Source organism: Rhinopithecus roxellana, chromosome 8, assembly GCF_007565055.1.
Source record: "Rhinopithecus roxellana isolate Shanxi Qingling chromosome 8, ASM756505v1, whole genome shotgun sequence".
Taxonomy (NCBI): Eukaryota; Metazoa; Chordata; class Mammalia; order Primates; family Cercopithecidae; genus Rhinopithecus; species Rhinopithecus roxellana.
The window spans coordinates 68,833,824-68,855,723 of NC_044556.1; the positions used below are offsets into that span (position 1 = coordinate 68,833,824).

The 21,900-nt window shown below is 37.2% G+C and overlaps 1 protein-coding gene across 3 annotated transcripts in view; it reads right to left on the reverse strand.

The window, feature by feature from the left end:
* Positions 1–14,724: 14,724 nt before the first annotated feature.
* The window catches only part of PROX1 (prospero homeobox 1), a 53,228-nt gene continuing 46,052 nt past the window's right edge, over positions 14,725–21,900 (reverse strand). The window contains exon 5 of one of the 3 annotated variants that reach the window (XM_010372952.2): positions 14,725–20,274. In XM_010372952.2, the coding sequence (XP_010371254.1) occupies positions 20,089–20,274 (186 nt within the window). In that variant the 3' untranslated portion in view covers positions 14,725–20,088. Of the gene's footprint in view, positions 20,278–21,900 lie in introns of all 3 variants that reach the window. The other 2 variants (XM_010372950.2, XM_030936703.1) reach the window with 2 other exon arrangements.

The following is a 21,900-nucleotide window of genomic DNA, read 5'->3' on the forward strand; positions in this document are numbered from 1 at the left end:
GAGTCTCACTCTGTTGCCCAGGCTGGAGTGCAGTGGTGCAGTCTTGGCTCACTGCAACCTCTGCCTCCTGGGTCCCAGCAATTCTCCTGCCTCAGTCTTCTGAGTAGCTGGGACTATAGGCATGTGCCACCACGCCTGGCTAATTTTTGTATTTTTAGTAGAGACGGGATTTCACTATGTTGGCCAGGCTGGTCTCGAACTCCTGACCACAAGTGATCTGTCCACCTCGGCCTACCAGAGTGCTGGAATTACAGGTGTGAGCCACTGTGCCTGGCCCATATTTTCAAATGTTCACTGGCCATTTTTATTTCTTCCCTATTGACTATATAGGCTTGTTGCCCATTTTACCACTGAATGGTATAGTTTTTTGTTTTTTTTTTTGTTTTTTTTTTTTTTTTTAACGGAGTCTCGTTCTGTCGCCCAGGCTGGAGTGTAGTGGTGTGATCTCGGCTCACTGCAAGCTCCGCCTCCTGGGTTCATGCCATTCTCCTGCCTCAGCCTTCCGCATAGCTGGGACTACAGGAGCCTGCCACCATGCCTGGCTAATTTTTTTTTTTAATGTATTTTTAGTAGATACGGGGTTTTACCATGTTAGCCAGGATGATCTCGATCTCCTGACCTCATGATCCGCCTGCCTCAGCCTCCCAAAGTGCTGGGATTACAGGCGTGAGCCACCGCGCCCAGCAGGTAGTTTTTTAATTGACTTATAAGTACACTTAATGTATTAAGACTTGATAGTTTATATATACTTAATATATATTTATCTCTGCTTATTTTCTCTAACTTTTCCCATGCTTTTTGTTGTTATTGTTGCTGAGAAGTAACTTTTATGTAGCCATATCTTTTATTTTACTTCTTTATGGCTTCTAGGTTTTATTTTGCTTAAAATGTCTTCTAAACTGCAAGATAATAAAACCAGTTTTCCAGAAGGTTCATGTATGTGTTATATGTGTGTGTGCTTGTGTGTTTGAATATATATTTTCAACCTGTCTGTCAATAATTTATTTTTGCATGTGTCATGAGATGTGAATCTGACTTTATTTGATATCATTAGCAAATTATTCCTAGGCTATTTATTGAATGGTTTATTTTTCTCTCCTGAATGGAAAGTAATCTGTATTATAGACTAAGTTTCTGTGTTTACTTGTATTTGTTTCTGGATTTTCTTTTCTTTTTAGAGATAAGGCCTTACTCTGTCACCCAGGCTAAAGTGCAGTGGCATGATCATGGCTCACTTCAACCTCAAACGTCTGGACTTAGGTAATCCTCCTGCTTTAGCCTCCCGAGTAGCTGGGACTACAGGCATGCATGTGCACCACCAGACCTGGCTATTTATTTATTTATCTATTTATGGAGATGGACCCTCCTTGCTATGTTTCCCAGGCTGGTCTTGAACTCCTGGCCATAAACAACCCTTCCACCTCAGCCTCCCAAAGGGCTGCAATTACAGGTGTGACCACTGTGCCCAACCTGTTTCTGTGCCCAACCTGTTTCTGGATTTTCTAATCTGCTTCTTTGGACTGTTTCCCTCAAGTCATGTATTAATAATACATATTTAATTACTGTATTATACATTTTGTTTTTATATCTATTGGGGCAAATCATAGAAACAATAGATAAAAATATACATTAATTCTCCAAATATTTATTGAGTGTCTTCTATGTGTCAGCCTCTGTTGTAAGTAATTGAGCATCTCTGACAACCTTATTAAACTTTAATATCATTTTAATACTTTTTAAATTGATTTTCTTTTTTACCACTGTTTTCTTGGGTTTTGTTTAAAGCATTTTCTCTTTTTGTGAACGTTAGAATAGTTGTGTTAAGATCTGTAAACAGTCCTCTAAAATTTGACTGTGATTACTTTGATTTATAGAGTAAATTCATTGCATTAATTTGCAGAGTAAAGTTATTGAGTAAATTAGGAAAAATAAGCATATTTATCATTTTGCATGTTTCCATTTAAAAAGTTACCTTATCTCGATATGTCCTAGGTTGCTTGTTTTGAAAAATGATGATAGGCCGGGCACAGTGGCTCATACCTGTAATCTCAGCACTTTGGGAGGCTGAGGAGGGCGGATCACCTGAGGTTGGGAGTTTGAGACCAGCCTGACCAACATGGAGAAACCTTGTCTCTACTAAAAATACAAAATTGGTTGGGCGTGGTGGCACATGCCTGTAATCCCAGCTACTTGGGAGGCTGAGGCAGAATAATCACTTGAACCCAGGAGGTAGAAGTTGCGGTGAGCCGTGATGATGCCATTGCACTCCAGCCTGGGCAACAAGAGCAAAACTCCGTCTCAAGAAAAAAAAAAAAAAAGACGAAGAAGAAAGAGAGAAAGAAGAAAGAAAGAGAGAAAGCAAGCAAGCAAGCAAGCAAGCAAGAAATGATAGTAGTGTTAACTGCCTTATGAAATTTCGAGAAAATTAAAGAAATCACCTATGTAAAAATCTGAGAGAATTCCCGGCAAGTTAAAAGAACATTATAAATGTTAGTTACTATTATTATTCTTATCAGTATTGTTTGTCTCTATTTTTTAGGTCTTCTTTATGGCTTTACAGTTTTATAGCTTTATTCCTAATGTTTTATAGGTTTGGTTACTATATTATTTCCATTATATGTTCTAGTTGTTTATTTATAGCTCTGTTCCTAATATTTTATAGGTTTAGTTACTATTTTATTTCCATTGGATATTCTAGTTCTTTATTTCTAACACATAGAAAAAGTAGATTGAAATACACATTAATTCTCCAAATATTTATTAAGTATCCTCCAGAGCCTGGTGCCGTGGCTCATGCCTGTAAGCCCAGCACTTTGGGAGGCTGAGGCAGACGGATCACGAGGTCAGGAATTCGAGACCAGTCTGGCCAACATGGTGAAACCCTGTCTTTACTAAAAATACAAAAAGTTATCCAGGCATGGTGGCACATGCCTTTAATCCCAGCTACTGGTGATGCTGAGGCAAGAGAATCACTTGAACCTGAGAGGTGGAGGTTGCAGTGAGCTGAGATCACACCATTGCACTCCAGCCTGGGTGACAGAGCAAGACTCCATCTCGAGAAAACAAAACAAAACAAAAAGTATCCTACAGGGTTTTTTTTTTTTTTTTTTTTCCATTTCTTCCTCCATTCTAGCTCTGGCGATATTGGGAAGTACCAAGAGTGGAGAAACAAAGGCTAGAGTCAGAAATATGTTATTTCCTCTCAAGGTTGATATGTTTGATTGCCAAAGTCAAATATAAATACTGTACATTTTCAGTGCTGTATTGTTCATACTAAACTTCTCTGTGACCAGTTTGGATACACTGAAGAATTGACTGCATTGAATATGGAAATAATTATTGCTATTAGAATCTTTCAATACTGGTTTATACTAAAGGTGTATATTAGTGCGTTTTACCATCTACTTTGTAAATAGCCATATAATCTAAATGTTAAAAAGCAAGTTTGTTTTGAGACAATTTGGAGAGTTCAGGATACCCAAAAGGAGGATATAGCATGGTGAATTCCAATCATTGCTAAGAGAGGAAATCGATAAATGTTGCATAAACTACTTGAAATTTTAGATGTGATACCTTGAATAAGAGATGTTAATGGGTAGAACTCTAGGTGGGACATAGCAGCTTCAGACTAAAAGAACATCACTTCTCCTTTGAACAAATTATTTGGGGATCCATCAGTTCTTTGGGTAACTGAGTCCTTTTATTAATACTCAAAAGAATATTGTGATAATCTCTATGATTTTTAGATTAAAATTCTCCCCAAACAAAGGTCTCCATATGGAGATTTTCTTTTAGGGGTGGAGCTGTGTCCAGGTCTAGGAAGCAGTCACACAACTATACATTTATTTATATATTTGCATTCTTTCAAATATCAGTGGAGCTCCAATAATTTACTCTTAGACAAGTTTAAAGTGAATAAATTGATATTCTGAACATTCTTCAACCTTTCCTTTTCTCTATTCATTGTAACTAGGATGGTATCCCCTCAAGCATTACTGGCCTTGTTCCACTGTGTCAAATGTATGCAGCAGAGAAAGGGGATACACCAGCAGCTGGAGTGGTTGAGCGGAAGGAAGGACACTAGAACATATTAATCCCATTTTAGGCAACAGGCACTGTGTTAAATGATTTCAGATACAATACCACATTTAATCCTCATAATAATTTTGCAAGGAGAACATTGTCATGATTATATTCCTACATGAAGAAACTGAGGCTTGGAGACATCAAGATTTGAGCCAGGATCTGTGTTCTTCTAAAGCCCATGGGTCAGAAATGCCAGCTCATTCTGGTTCCAGCTCAAACTACCAGACATCTTAGGCCAGGTCTCAGGAATCCTTGAGGCAAAATCTGCATAATATTGAGGCCAAAGATGAGCCTAATGGAGTTGGACCTACTCATTTAGTGGTAGACTTCTTTACTGGCAAAATATTCTGTCAAGATCACCCCTGATGGACAAATCAAAATTCTTTCCGACATAACAAAGACCTGTTGTCATCATGGGAATGCTGTGATCTTGCTCTTTCATCTCAAAAATCTACTTTCTGGAACCAGGTCATGGACTTGTAGGACTTTCCATCTACAATTTTGTTTAGGGAATTGAGATCAGATGAACAGGGCCGAGGAAGCTGTAGGCAGACAGAATTAGTGATAATTCTTTCCCACAATACTGCACTCCATTCTTCTAACATACCTCAAGTGCATGCCCTCGGCCAAAACAGATCTGGCAAGAGGAAGATTAACAATGATGACAAAAATAGTTCCTGACTTGATAAAACAAATATCAACTGGGACAAGAACAAGAACTGACCATAAACCAACCTTGGGATCTAATATGTTCTTCATTAGGACAGGATTGCACCATCTTAAGTATTTCACCTCATGCTAACTCTGAAGTTAGACCTCATACCACTGCCCTTGAACCTAGTCAATATTTGCAAACTGTGAAAAAGAAAAAAAAAGAGGATACAGATCAGCATGAGGGGTAAAAGTAAGATATTCTCAAATAACTTTTTGTTGTTGTTGTTTTTCTCTAAGCTCCTAAGTCCCTATTCGTTGATCTTTCAGAACCAGCCTTTGGAGACTAGGTTACTTAGGCAGATGTTTCATGTAATATTGTGTGCATTGGGAGGGTGGGGTGGTGGTAAATTTTCATTGAATAAAACGTGGCTTTGTCTGGGTCTGGGCTGCCTAATTTCCTCTCAAGATAAAGATGAGCTCATTTGAGCCTATCCATCTCCAGATCAGTAAACACTCCGCATGGGTCAAATTCCAACCCCAAACCCTGGGCTCCTGCACTTCGTGAGCACATCGATTTTCCCTTTCCTGAGGCTTCAGGGTGAGAGGTCAGGGCAGGTGTGGGCGTGGGTGGCCCAGATTTCCTCTGCCTTCCAGCTCTGCCTCTGTCCATGCTCTGCCCAAGGCTCCAATTCCCAGAAGTGTGTGTTCATTCTCACTAAGCCCAAAGCAAGAGCAAGTTTCAGCAGTAGAGTGTGCCTTCTTCACCATCTCCTTCCATTCTCCCGTTTTGCCCTCTACCCAAACTCAGAGCGGGATTTTTGTGCCATCTGTTTTGCAAGTTAATTTCTTTTCTGATTAGTTGCCATGAACTCCCATATTCCTAAATAAAGTTCCTCTACCTCTTTCCCCACTCTACTCCACTTTTTCCTTAACCATAGTAAGAACTGCAAACCCACGACCACACTGAGATCAGCACAACACAGCATTATGACTTGTGTGTATTTGATGCCCTCCCTCCCATCTGTAACACACATACCCGTACACCCATTGGGAGCTTTCACCTTTTGAGGACAGGGCACATAGCTCACTCCTGTTCATGTATTCTGCTTGCCTCCTTTACCAGGTGCACACTGTGGGTTTATTTGGACTACTAAATTGAAGAAAAACAAGAAAAAAGGAATAAGACACCAACGGTGGCATTTAAAACCACCCTGCAGGTGCACTCCTCAAGGTTAACAGTAATTTGTCCTATCCGACTTCTTCCTCTACCCTCTGCTAAGCACATGCTATTACACCAGGTACCTCCCACAGCACATCTCATTTATTACTCAGTTTGAAGAGTAGGTGTTATTTCATAAAAGAACAAACTATGACTCAAAAGACTGACAAGTGAGCAAGTCATGGACTAGGCTTCAGACGCAGGTCTGTCTGACTCCATAGCCCAAGCCAGTAACTGTGTCACTGCTCCCTCCTGCCTTCCTCAGGTGGAGTCTCCGATGGCCGATGGCTGAGGCAAGCTGGTCAGTGCAGACTGCCCCTGGGCTAGCACAAACTAGACAAGGGGGTGCATATATCCAGGCCAGAATCTTGCTTCCTCTCTGACAGTGAAGGGTACATTCACCCCCAAACCCTGCCCCACTACTTCTCTGCTCTTGTCTCTTAATACGCTTCCTGCAAACAAAAGCTGTGCTTGCCTGCTAAAAAATTTCAAACACTTTGGAAATGCATAAAGTAAATGTAAAACCTAAACTCTTACCTAAATGCTTCCTTGCCTATCCCTACTACTCAGAAATGACATTTATTTATTTATTTTTAAATTATTTTCTTTTGAGTTCCAAGATACTTGTTCAGTTACATAGGTAAACCTGTGTCATGGTGGTTTGCTGCACCTACCAACCCATCACCTAGGTATAAAGTCCAGCATGCATTAGTTATTTATCCTGATACTCTTCCTTCCCCAACCCATCTCTGATAGGCCCCAGTGTGTGTGTTTCCCCTCTGTGCCCATGTGTTCTCATTGTTGAACTCTCACTTATAAGTGATACATATCCATACAGTGTTTGGTTTTCTGTTCCCGGGTTAGTTTGCTGAAGATAATGGCTTCCAGCTCCATCTATGTCCATACAAAGGGCATGTTCTCATTCCTTTTTATGGCCGCATAGTATCCCATGGTGTATACGTACCACATTTTCTTTATCCAGTCTATTATTGATGGGCATTTGGGTTGATTCCATGTGTTTGCTATTGTGAATAGTGCTGCAATGAACATACATGTGCATATATCTTTATAACAGAATGATTTACATTCCTTTGGGACTATACCCAGTAAAGGGATTGCTGGGTCAAATGGTATTTCTGGGTTTTTGAAGGATTGCCACACTGTCTTCCACAATGGTTGAACTAATTTATGTTCCCACCAACATTGTAAAAGTGTTCCTATTTCTCCACAGTCTCATCAGCATCTGTTGTTTCTTGACATTTTAATAATCTCCATTCTGACTGGTATGAGATGGAGTCCATTGTGGTTTTGCTTTGTGTTTCTCTAATGATTAGTGATGTTGAGCATTTTTTCATATGTTTGTTGGCCGCATAAATGTCCTCTTTTGAGGAGTGTCTGTTCATGTCCTTTGCCCACTTTATAATGGGGTTGATTGTTTTCTTCTTGTAAATTTGTTTAAGTTCTTTGTAGATTCTGGATATTAGACCTTTTTCAGATGAATAGATTGCAAAATTTTTCTCCCATTCTGTAGGTCATTTGTTTACTCTGATGACAGTTTCTTTTGCTGTGCAAAAGCTCTTTAGTTTAATTAGATCCTATTTGTCAATTTTTGCTTTTGTTGCAATTACTTTCAATGTTTTCATCATGAAATCTTTTCCCATGCCTATATCCTGAATGGTATTGCCTAGATTTTCTTCTAGAGTGTTTATAGTTTTAGATTTTACATTTAAGTATTTAATCTATCTTGAGTTAATTTTTGTGTAAGGTGTGAGGAAGGGGTCCAGTTTCAATCTTCTGCATATGGCTAGCCAGTTCTCCCAGCACCATTTATTAAACAGGAAATCCTTTCCCCCTTGCTTGTTTTTGTCAGGTTTGTCAAAGATCAGGTGATTGTAGATGTACAGTCTTATTTCTAAGTTCTCTGTTCTGTTCCATTAGTCTATGTGTCTGTTTTTTTGTGCTAGTACCATGCTGTTTTAGTTACTGTAGCCTTGTAGTATAGTTTGAAGTCAGGTAGTGTGATGCCTCCAGCTTTGGTCTTTTTGCTTATGATCGTCTTAGCTATATGGGCTCTTTTTTTGTTCCATATAAATTTTAAAGTAGTTTTTTCTAATTCTGTGAAAAATGTCAATGGTAATTTAATGAGAATAGCATTGAATCTATAAATTACTTTGGGCAGTATGGCCATTGCCATTTTCACAATACTGATTCTTCCTTATCCATGAGCGTGGAATGTTTTTCCATTTGTTTGTGTCCTCTCTGATTTCCTTGAGCAGTGGTTTGTAGTTCTCCTTGAAAAGGTTCATCATTTCCCTCGTTAGCTGTATTCCTAGATATTTTATTCTCTTTATAGCAGTTGTGAATGGGAGTTCATTCACGATTTAGCTCTCTGCTTGTCTATCGTTGGTGTATAGGAAGCTTGTGAGTTTTGCACATTGATTCTGCATCCTGAGACTTTGCCGAAGTTGCTTATCAGCTTAAGAAGCTTTTGGGCTGAGATGATGGCATTTTCTAGATAAAGGATCATGTAGAAATGACATTTATTATGATGTGGTGTGTTCTTACATATTGTGTGCATGCGTGCGTGTGTGTGTGTGCGCGCGCGCTTTGTAGACATAAGTAAAGAGATATCACTTTTTTTTTTTTTTTTGAAACGGACTCTCACGTTTCACCAGGCTGGAGTGCAGTGGCATGATCTCAGCTCACTGCAACCTCTGCCTTCCAGGTTCAAGTGATCCTTGTTCCTCAGCCTCCTGAGTAGCTGGGATTACAGGTGTGCACCATCACACCTGGCTAATTGTTGCATTTTTAGCAGAGATGGGGTTTCACAATGTTGGCCAGGCTGGTCTTGAACTCCTGACCTTGGGTGATCCACCTGCCTTGGCCTCCCCAAAGTGCTGGGATTACAGGCATGAGCCACCATGCCCGGATGATATATCAACTTTTTAAAAAGCACAAAAGTGGAATTATGTTATCTAAAAATATTTCTATATTTACTTTTCAAACTCCACAATATATTATGAATAACTTTCCACTTCACTTCATAGCTATAGCTCAATCTCAAACTTTTAATGGACACATAATAGTCCATAAACCATGGAATCAAAATACAAATTTAAACCTAAAAGCACAAATAAAGGTTTTTTTTTTTTTTTAAAGCAGGTATAATTTTGGTGTGGTTGTGGTGACACAGCAGGGAAACAATTATTCTTAGGGTTAGTTCTACCCGATTTGAGTTCACCTTAAAGAGGCATAAAGTCACACAATTTATTTCAACACTTCACCTGCTGATGACATTTAGTTTGTCTACAATTTTCCATTACTACGTATAAACCTGCAATGACTATTGCTGGACATGCAACATAAAATGTAGATGTATTAATGGCGGCCCGCCTGCTTTAAACTCCAGTTATTCATAACTCTTCCCCATTCAGTCATGGGCAAGCCCTGTTTCTAGAAGGGATGCATACAGGAAACGCAGGGAACAAAGAAATCAAGGTTTTGACCACTTAAATATCTAAATAGGGTCTTAAAACTCAGTGTTGAGAAAATAGTATTGAAAATCAAGGCTTTTAATTTGCTAAAGCGTGGCTTTTTTGTGGGCATAATAAAAAGAGTGTTTTTAGTTTCAAAAGTTTTAGCACCAAAGAATCAAGGCATAAAGCTTAAGCCAGGGGTGTCCAATATTTTGGCTTCCCTGGGCCACATTGGAAGAAAAAGAATTGTACTGGGCCACACATAAAATACACTAATACTTATGACAGTGGATGAGCTGAAAAAAAAATTAAAATATTAAAAACAAGGAGACGCATTTCATATATTATTTCTGCCAAAGAGTCCTGTTGCCTATAATGGCAACTCTCATAAGCTTTATCAAATTGCTTGGGGTCAGCACTGCCCAACTCAACACTTACCCTACTTATCCTTTCCTTTTAGAATGTAAGCAAATAGGTTTTAATTTTAATTCAATATTTCACAAAATAAAAATATCATGATTCCCTTTATGTAGAATGAATGGCCTATCTTTAATTGGCATTACTTTGCTGGATTTGTTTTTTTTATTCTTCTTTATTTAAGTTACTGAGGGAAGTCCTTAAAGCTGCACGAGATGAATCTGGCTTTTTCCAAAAACTCAGAGTTCCAAAAAAGATATGTTCAAGTAAGATAGGGCCTCTGAGTTAGGCAACCTTTCAAACTAAAATGGCTGAAAGAGCAAAGGCTTTTTGGCCCTAGTAAAATAAAAAATTAGAAGACAGTAGCACATAGTGATTGCCCAGTAGCAGATAGCTGACAGCCTAGAAAATAAATATTTGCTTTCAACATTATTAGACGTTAGAAAAAGCAAATCAATCTATCAAGAAACTTTCTCCTGCATTTCACTTAGAAGCAAGTTCAGATCTTTCTTCAAATCAGCTTGGTACAAGTAATGAGCCCTATTTGTAGTATAATATTATTTTTACTATATATGCTGTTGGACTGGATTTGATTATGTTTTGTATTTACATTAACACATGTGGACTTTATAAATAAATTGAGTTATATATAAACACTGCACATATGTGTATAAATTCTGTATATATGTGTAATATGTATACTATTTATATAACTTATTTTTGAATAGTTGATAGAATTCACCCATAAAACTCTGAAGGCCAGGTGCCTTTGGGGAGAGGAGAGGAGTTTTGATTTGATGTTTGTTTTGTTTTCAGAGTAACTTTAAAATTTTCTTCTATGGCCTTGATTCTCTTAAAGGTTTTTGCTTCTGGAGTAAATGTTGATACCTGTATTTTCCTTAAAAATGTATCCACTTTACTGAGATTTTTCACATATGTAACCACACTGTTGATTCTACAAACTCCTAGATGTTAAGTGAAGAAAAGACATCAGTAATTCTCCATTGGTAAACTATATGTTGTTCATGAAATTTTCTAGCAGGAGATAACTACACTCAATGCCCATGCTCATATTATGCTTGGACACATGCACATCTACCTTCCTTTGTGCCAGACTTCAAGACTTGCTCAGTCTTACTGTCAGTTGCTGAGCCGTGAAGTGGAATTCGGGGAACACTTTTTTTTTTTTTTTTTTCTGGTTACTGAAGATTTTTCCATTGTGAATAATCGGAAGTATGACCATTGATTTGGGGAATTATTTCCCAACAGGTCAAGGGTAACAACAATGACAAGAAATCCATAACTTCAATTTGCGTGGTCTAGAGCTACTTATACCAAGGAATTTCCAATACCAGCAAAGCACAGAGTACTATTTGCACAAGCACTGGGGAAAACCCAGTGCTTTCTACACTGGCAGATTTATTTGCAGAGACACAGGCATTTTTTCCAGGGTGACTGCCAAACTATCTCCTGAGCCTGTCTAGCTAGCACCTGGGAGACTCAGCAGGGGGCTTTGCAAATAATACCCTCCCCTTTGCCAGGATTGAGGCAGCCTAAGTGATTCTGTTTCAGTGCGCTGTGGCACCTTAATCTTTCTAAGCTGTCCCACTCTTATTCTGAAGCCTAGGCAAGCATGGCTGGCAGAAGGTGTGGCCACAGCGGCTATAGGCCTGAGGCTGAAGGCAGGGGCCTGGGGAAATGGCAAGAGTAGGGCAGAAGTTTTTAGTTCCTGCTGCACTTCTGTGTTCTTCAAAATTTGAATGTCCTGGGAAGTTGGAATGGGTGTGGGTGTTTAAGCTCTTAGATCACAACTTAAAACAACATGGCAAGGTAACTAAAACCACTGACTGGAAGAGAAGAAAGAGAATAGAGATTCAGTACAAACCAGGTGCCAGGCTCTGTGCTGTTTCCCTGGTGCAAAACTAGTCTCTTTTTTAAAGGTTTGATAGAACTCGTATGCATTATTATCTGTTTTAATTTTCCTGTTCATCCTTAAAGATCTCTTACCCTACCCAATGAGAGTATTAAGTTGTGTTGTTGAGCAGAGAACTCCTTTCTTTAAATGGTTTGGTAGAATTACTTGTTACTTAGTACTCACTTTCATACATAGAAATCTGTTTTATTATACTCAGAGAGATCACTGTTTTAAGCAGAGAACTCTTTTTATTAAATGAATGTTTTATTATACCTCAATATAAAGATGAAACTCCTTTTGTTGAGGTCCTAATCTTGTGGTCTCTGAGATAATAACCACATTTCTCTAGAGATCTAGGGAATAAAAGCCACGGGGTTAGGTTATCTCTGAAATATCTTCAGTGATAATAATTTTTCTTTGAAACCAGAAAAACAAACCAGGCTTTAGTGGAGAAGTGTACCTCCTCCTCTGAGTTCTTATGAATGATTTTTGAGGGGATTTAGAAGGACTCTATGATCATGGGCAGGAAGTCAGTACTGGAGACAGAGGGGAAGGAGGCCTGGGAGACAGAAATGCCTTGACAGACCATACTGCCTTTTGGCAAGATGCAGCCAGGAGCAATACCATTCAAAAAGCCTGGCCTGATGTTTGGTAGGGAAGGCCTCCAGTCCATAATCACTCGCATTCAGGTGACCTCAGACCTAATACAGAAACAGTAAAAATGTATTCTTGTACACTGCATATCTTTTTATGAATGTATGAGTGGTAAGAGAAACATATCAAGTCAGTGATATCTTAATGTTAACTTTGGTAGACGGCTTGTCGTTGTGAACAGAGGGAGGGCTGGGGCAACCCAAGAGCACCAGATGCTTGGCAAGAAGCAGGGACACTTACCCAAGAGAGAACCAATCATGAACAGAGAGAGAAGGATCTAGAGTCACATTTGGCTATCTTCAGAATTTTGCCCTTGTCACTTAAATTGCCTTCTCATGAGAAACAAAAACATCCTAACACACCATTTTCTTGGCAGATAGGAATCCTTTGGTGAAAGTCAACATGGTGAACACACTGAGTCTAGCAATCCTTTAGCTCTCATAATTATTTCAATTCTCCTGAGACACTGAAGCGTTAAGTGACTTGCTTAGCTTTCTCTGGGTAGGCTGTTTAAAAAGTTTTAGAATTGAATGGATTGGAGACAGGTCTCCTAACACCCAAAGCAATGCTCTCTTGACTTCTTTAGTTTCAAAAGCTACTTTTCAGCTTTTTATCCCAATGTAAAGCCTCCTTCTACCAAAGGGTTATATCTTTGGTGAGGGAGTAGAGCACCATTTATTTCTTCAGTAATCTTTCATAAATTTGTTTAGTTGTTGTATCTGTTATTTTCTAAAATGTATCTGCAATTTTCCTTTGTACATCCTTCTCTTGTATTTTATGCCTTTTAAAATTCAGGAATGTTCATAGACCCCAGAATTTGGCAGTACCTGACAAACATTTGATGTATTTCTGTGACTTTTATTCGGGGCATCTGTATGTCACCTCCTCATGTATTAACAAATTAATTGTAAATATGTGCTGATTTTTAGCCTTGCTTTTAAGGAAAAACTTGTTAATGTTTAAAAATTACTTTAATGGAGAGAAAAATGAATAAAACCAATCTTTTCTTTATTATGAGTTTGAGATGCTTATACATTCCACAGGGCACTGGTCACACTGACACGCATGTGGAATAGGGTTTGTGATGACGGCTCAGATCAGTGTTGAAGGTGGTGCATTTTATTCTAGACTAATGACACCAGATAATTTAGAGTCACAAAAGTAAGGGCTTTAAGGTATATTTTTAATAAACCTCCTACCAGAAAACATTTCTACCTGCTATAACCTCTTAGTGATTTGGTGCCTATGGAAATTATCCAATCTGGTATAAAGCAGATAACTGTCAAGTACAAGAAGATGGAGGAGTCACTACATTCCTGCAAATGCCTTTTCCCTTCCAAGAAGAGATAGTGGAAGGAGGGAATATTTTTTTCCAATCAGGGAATAAATATTTTGGCATGAAGGACTAGGTATGCTCTTTTGAACAATTTAGTTAGGAAGACTAGAATTTAAATATGTGCTGTTAATAGAAAAAAGAGCTGAAAGTGAAAAAATGCTATTATCCTTTAATAAAGTTTTAATATTGCATTGACTCCAGGCACCCTTGTGTCAATAGGGTCAAAATATAAAGTTTTCACCATGAAAGGGAAAGCAAAAGAAGAAATCTGAGAGATGATGAAGACTCAGTCTGCAACAGCAGGTACAGACACAAGCAAGGCACAGCTGCAGTGAGTGGTGGATAATAGAGTCAATCTCAAATAGCAGGTGATTTCTGGTAGTTCCTCTTGTTCTTAATTTAAGAATAAAGGAGACATGATTTTAAAACAAAGTGAAATAGATAAAAGAAATTTTCAATAGCCATACAACCAATGCTCTTAGTATGGAACATGCTGCCAGTCATGTCAAGAGAAACATCTTAGAAAGGTTCTGAAAATTTACATTAGTATTTAGTTCTGAGTTCATCCAGAGTAAGAACAGTGCAAGCCCTGAATCCCCATATTTTAAGTAATATATTTGCCATTCTGTGACTTTTGGGAACATCTCTCCTTGTTCTTAGAATCATTCAACATTAACAATTGTTGAATTAAGAGTAAAATATTACTTTGAGCTGAAGCTTTTTTTTTTTTTTTTTTAAGTTTGAGGGCTAAATAAAGTTAAGCCTGAAAGAAGATGTTTCCGAGAGAGAAAGTCAAGCAATTATTCCAAGCATCTAAAGTAAAAAATGTTGTTTCTAGGAGTTGCACTTTAGGCTAACAGAATTAAGAATTATAGAGAAAGAAAATCTCCATACGCCTGCTGTCCTACAATTGGATACAGGTCCAAAAATTAAAAGTCACTCATTCTTTAAGAAAATCAAACGGCACTGAGCTTGTAATGTATATTTTATTTTGCACAAGCTTGCATATATACTGCACATACATTCAGTTTAAGAGGAGATGGAAGGCACACAAGGCAATTGGACTACTGTATCCTTTAAGTGGTACAAAGCAAAAGGTAAAAGTTTGGAGAGTATACAAAAGCTTAAAACACACAAAGTAAAACCCCTTTCCCACCCTCCCCACAACAACTTTTTTTTTTCCTGTTTTAAAATTTAGTAGCTGCCAAACTAATTTTTTAACTTTTCCTTTAAAATCAATTGTCTACTGCACCTTTTTATTTTCTTTTTAATATGGACAGGGAGTCTCATTGTGTTTATCATATCAATTAATATTACAGTACATCCTTGGTAATACAAAATTGTACACCTTCATCAAATAAATTAGGATAAATTAAACCAATAAATTATGCAAAGTCTTCAGAACAATAGACAACAACAAAAATTCACAATTGAAATTGCCTCTAGCTAAAAAAAAACAAACAAAAATCAAAAATTGACTTTATCAGTTCAGTTATTGTACTATATTCAAATCAAAGGGTCTTTATTACAAAAAAGAGCTTAATAATGCTATTTACAACATATTGCTAAATAATATAAAGGCAGTGTTTTGTCACGGTTTATACTATATACATATGAGAAATGGCTGGGACAATAATGAGGGAAGCCACGACCTTTGATTCTTCTAGGTAGCACTGAGACCAATCCCAAATACATTTTTTTCTTAGTTCTAAATTTGAAGTGGTAATATACAATTTTAAAATGTTTTCTCCCCCTTTTTAGGGGAATTGAATATTAAAAAAAATACAGAATGAATACATTTTCATAAAAGAAGTTAAGCTTGTTTGCCTTTTCTGCTTATGTTTGTGCATTTTGAGGGGATGTCAGATTTGAGAGAGGGCTCAGTGAAAAGACTCAAAGTCCAGACACTTCCACATTGTGTTATATTCTTAGAAGGATAATTATAAGAAGATGCAAAGGTTAAATACCAGTTTTGATCCCAGCTCTGAATATGAGCATTTTAGCTTTAGTTTTATAGGTGGTTTACAACCAACAGATCTACAGAAAACAAAACTGCATTTCCTTCAACATAACATTTAAGTGCAATACGGTAACTGCTTACTCATATAAATCAGTTACATTTTTTAAGGGGAGCTTTTTGAAAACAATGCTTCTTGTAATTTGCAAACACAGAGTTTGTACCAGAAGGAAACATTTGTACTATTCACACCAATGAATACGCTATAATATACATGGCAAAGAGATTTTTGCACTGTCTTCACATATACACTGCTTCTTTCAGGGGAGTCTGTAAACTACTCTTTCTTTCATAAATTTATGATTGTTCCTGGAGGACATCCTATTTTTTAAAGCCCCCAAATCATTAGCTTTATGACAATGTGTGTGTATGTATGTGTGTGTGTGTTGCCCATGTGTGTGCACGGGAAGGGGGTTGTTACTAAATGTCTTCATGTACATAGAAAAAGAAATTTCATAAATTTACAGAAACTGCATTACCCTTGCCCTTGACATCTGATAAAAGAGATTGTTAACTTTTAAAAGGAGAGAGCAGAATTTTCAAGAATGCTTTCAACTGTCTGTACAGTCACTGTAGTGTTCCTAGTAAATACGACAGATGTCGTGAGAATGTAGTTATTTATTAAAATCTCATGTCTTACATAATGACAGCCATGAGGTTAAATATTTACATTGCTTTATAAAAGTTCCCCTCTTGCTTTAGTGTTTTTGTTTTGCTTTTTTTTGTTTTAAATTTTTTAAAATGATATTCACCCACATCCCTAGTACAGTAACAAAGATTCTGCAAACATAAAACACTTTAATTAAATAATACTCGGAGGCACAAAGCAAACTTCAGGAATATGTGGGTGAACGTTTACTTAAATAATTACTACATTCTAAAACATCTTCCACGTGTTTTACCAGTTAATGTGAAACGTCCTCATTAAACAGCCAGAGATACAGTAAGAATTAAATGTTTTGTTGCAAATAGAACATTCTTTTCACAAAACATAACAAATGTCTAAAATAGGTTCTTAAATCTAGATAGGAAAAGGTAAGCTTTCCACTTCACACGCATATATATATATGTATATTTTTACATGTGTGTATATGTGTGTATGTGCTTTTATGTTCACACATCTGCACACACATATATAGCACATGGTATGAAATATTGCTTCTATACTACTTTTCATTAGGCTAAGAAAACACAAGATTTGCACCACAGTTACAAAAAATTGGCTTCTACAAGAATTTTCAAAACTCGAATGCTGCTCAAACAATTGAGGAAAAAATAATTTGCAGGTATCAAACTGTTCTAAAAATTCTCTTCTTCAAAAACGTATTCTCCCGCTTTGTTTTAAAAAGACACAAAATATGCATAGCTATCAACGTTATGTCAAACAGCCAGAAAAAAAATCTAGTGTTTATTGCAGCTGTAGTAATTGGAAATAAAGTCAAAAAGATGAAATCGAAAGCCACAGAAGGCACAAGAACAATTGTACTTGTTGGGAAAAAACTGGTATTTTGAAGGATTTTTTAAAATCCCCCCCGCTGGTGCATTTTAGGTCTAGGCACAGACTATAACCTCAAGCGTATACGCAAAAATAATTTAGGGTTAGCGGAAAATAAGTGGTAGTGTGGTTTTTCAACATGGACTTTAGACTTTTTTTTTCTTTTCCTATGTAAACTGTCCCTCATCCTTCACCCTCCCACCATAGAAAGTTAACTTTCTCCCAAGTGGCCAATTTTCTCTTGGTGAGAGTTGAGCTAAGATTTCAAAGATGGTGATTTAAAAAAGTAATCAAAGTGTTAAATAGGAATTTGGAGAGACAGGCTTTTGTCATTTTCCAGTGCACTTGGGAGGCACAAGATTTTGATTTTAAGAGAGAAAACCACCAGAAAACATAGTGATAAATTTCTATTTTCAGAACAAAGAGGTGAGTTTATCCTCATGCTGCAATTTCTACTCTGAAATAATTTCTATGCCTCAGTGAACATTGAGAGGATATTATCAGTAGATAAGGGCATCAACATTTGGTTGCGAACACACACTTTTGCTTAATTTGTCTATTTAAATTAGAAGGGAGGGGAAAATAATACTAAAAAATCCAAATAAGTCTGGAATCAATATTCAACTCGCCACAGATCAAAAAGATACCTAGCAATCTGTCTACATAGGTGAATACACTACAGCTTTGCCTTTTACCTTGCAAATGGTAACACAATGTTGATATGAATCACACGGAACAGCAAAAACCCAGTGGTGTACTGACATGAACAAGGAAGGCCACACTCTTTTAAACAAAGCCAGTCAGAAAAGTGTGACTACAAGTTGGGATCGCTTCCCTACTTTGTGCTGATTGAATTTTTTCTTCCCACTTTATTCCAATGTCATGGTTATCCAAACTTGTTTTTTTTTTTAAAGCAAGTGAGAAAAATAACAAATTGGATCTAATGACTCTGTGCATTAGTAGAGTGTGAGCTGGGAGATGTGTGAGGCCGCGGGTGCAGAGTGAAGTGGCTGGTGCCCCAGCCCATGCGGCTGCACCCTCTGTCCACACTGCGAGGCCCTGTTAGTCCCCTGGATGGTGCAGGGCATCATAGGACTGCACCGTTTAATTTAAAGTCAGCAGGTTTTAAGGCTTTGTGCTGACAATAATTGAGTTCATACATTCCTGTCCATCAGCAGATTTATAAATGACGTTAAATTACAGCGATCGGGTCAGCTAGTCAGTCACATGGGTCAAAACCTGTATTCTCCAAAGTCAAATGTAATTCTTATTAAAATTGAATTTAAAAATGGCATTTATGTTCTATATGTTCTAAATACCAGATTTGTTACTGTGTCATTTTAGGAGGTGTATATCGAATTACCTAAGGGGAAGGAGGGGTCTGGAAAACAGTTTTAGGATGAACAATGAATTCTTACTGCATCTGCACACAAAAACCCACCTAAGAAAAAAAGTGTGAATGCCATACGATTTTTTTCAATGCAAGTATGGAACACTGTACATCATTGAAAAACAGGGAAAAGAAAAGGAAAAAGAGGAGAACCATTGAAGAAAGCATAAAATAGCAGCTAGCTTTCTTACATGTGCTGGAATTGTGTCTTTTGGGTTAACCCCAAATTTTCCTATGCTATACACTCTTCTCACATTTTGGTCAATACTAGCTTCTGAATTGAAAGAGGCATTGTCAATTGCTTTAAAATGTTATACCAAAAATAAAGAAACACTGAGTTAGACTGTCACCACTTTGAATACCCATCAGGAGAGTGTGGCATTGCATGTGAAAATGTATGTGTTCCTCTTAGGAGATGAAGATCAAGTCAGCTAACAGCTGTCAACAAAATTCTAGTGTGGGCAAGAATTTTATGGCCAAGTTGGGCTTTCCTTTATTCCTTACGGGAAGAAAGTATTCAGAAAATTGTATTTTAGGGGAAAAAAGTATTAAGTAAACAGAATCCTTTTAAGCATATAAACAAAGTTGAGCAGTGTAAATTTGAAACTTAGTGCCTTTTAGTATCTGAAGCAAAATGATAACAAGTTATAGGATTTTTCTTTATGAAGAATGATGTAAGCTCACTTATGAAGAAGAACCTATTGTCAAGTTTAGAGAGGTGACTAGAAGACCAGGTATGAATTTCCAGTCTCATCTTGAGAGAGCTGGTTTTGTGCAAAATTGCTTTGCCTCCAGAAGAAACTGGTACTATTTTCAGAGTTTGCCCAGTGAATATGTTTCTTTTTTAATTTGGCCTTTTGGGGTACTTTGGAAAAGTGAGCTGCTCATCTGTCACTGGCATTATTTTTAAACATGTAAGGAAAAGCTACTGATTGAGTTCAAACCAAACAAAATACTTAAATGTATGAAGTGGTGTCATTAAATTTTCAGACCTTCTTAGCAGTAAAAACAAGAGACACATCACTGTCTGTAGAGTTGTGCTGTGTCATGGGTTTTCCTCGGCCAACCGCCATTTGCAATAAGTCATCAATCAAGTGGATGCATCGTTAACAAATTCCCTTCATTGTTAATAGAGACTTTACACGCGCCAACATTCTTTTTCCCTGAAAATTAACCCTATTTTAAGTGTCCAAATGTTAAGGGCCTTGGGCAAAAGTAAACTAAAGGCAGAAAGAAAACGACCATCCCCTTGCAATGGAAAACAAAAGAAAATGAGAGAAAGGTGATGAGGAGGAATTACCAGCTGATTTCATAACATATCCATGCCTCCCATACACATATATATGAAATCAAAATCTAGACACATATAACTTGGACATCCAAAGGGGACTGCTACTCTTCATACATTCAAATAGAGTTGTCGAAATTTCTACTCATGAAGCAGCTCTTGTAGGCAGTTCGGGGATTTGAAAATCTCAGGGACTTCACTATCCAGCTTGCAGATGACCTTGTATATGGCCTTCTTCCAGGAAGGATCAACATCTTTGCCTGCGATAATGGCATTGAAAAACTCCCGTAATGTGATCTGAGCAACTTCCAGGAATCTCTCTGGAACCTGCTGATACAAGGAGACAATGGCATTAATAAAGTTTTCAGTTTCAAGTCTACAGTTATTCCAAGGAAACTGAGCTAAGTTCAGTCTTGCAGAAAGGGGCTTACATTGCACCTGCATTTTCTAAAAATGGCTGGCTTCTATTCTTTTATGTAAAGTCATTATATATAGCAGCATTGTGATGTGGGGTTGACAGCTTTGTTTTAAGAAGAGTGTGTGAAACATCCATGCAGGTCCATTGAAAAACTAGGATTTCATTGTGGATAATTAGGATAGGAATATGGGATGTGACTTTTGGGATTCCTCACTTCATTAAATAGATGCTATCCAGAAGAAAGTCTCCAATTAATTTTTCAGAATTTGAATCCTATTTCCTTTTGATTGCCATTATGAAAACAAAATATGTTCTCAAAATAGAATAACAAATAGTTAGGCTTCTTTATAAATTAAACCCACACTTTAAATGAAGAAAATCTTCTAAAATCTCAGTTATCTGTTTGTCTCAGAGGATTGTTGACTCAGATGCTAAGTTGTATATTAATCTGCAATATAAAGTACTCTCTATACATAAAGGAGTAAAATAATGACATTAACAAGAAGTCACAAAACTGATCCTAAAATATTGCATCAGAAAATACTTAACCTTGAAATTAGAATTGCTGCATAAGAGAGTGATTTATTCAGCTGATAGTAATAATACAAACTAACATTTTTTTGAGTATTTACTACTTGCCACACTCTGTTTTATGTACTGAATGTGAATTATGTCATTCGGTTCTCCCAGTCTCTCTAAGAGGTGTTATTATCCCAAGTACACAATAGAAAACTGAGGCTCAGAGAGGGTAAGGAAATTGCTCAAGGTCCTTATCATTCAAAATAAACATTCTCCAACTATTCATTTTAGAACCCCAATTTCTTAAGGCTTTTCTTCCACAGCAATTAATATGTATGTGTGTTGTGTGTGTGTATGTGTGTGTATTCTCTTAATTACTTGTTTAATAATCTGGTATCTTGACTAAGGAAAGCAGTAACTACTGATGTACTTAATTAGTGTTCTTTGTAAGTTACTCAGAGTAAAGCATGGTCTATCTATCCCCACGCCAACACAATAGAATCACAGAATAATCCATGAACTCATAATTTTCCAAGTACACATTGACACTTAGTAGATTTCTTTTAGTGGGGTACTTACACACCAGTAAAGTTTCATTTTTACATTAAGTGCAGACATATGAGGACATAAAGGTACCATAGGAATACATATAGCAATATTTATCTACACATATACAAGAGATGAAAGACTTTTCATCTAAGTTCAGACATGCCACTTACCAAAGTAAAAAGGAGGTATTGTAATATTGAACATGTTTCATCTCTTTCTTCCAACCTTGGGTGCAATGCACTTTTTAATAATAGTAGTAACTGGTAAAGAAAACCAGAATCATCACCTGACATCCCTGTTTTTCACGTTTAAAATTGGACAAAGAAGTTCATTCTTCCCAATGGCAAGTTAATTGTTGTTTATAAAGAAATGTAATAACTCTGCAGAAAAAATGAAAGGGACTCCATTTGGGGCCAACCAGTCTTAAGCTTACATTTTTAGCAGACCCTCCTAAAGACTTTCACACT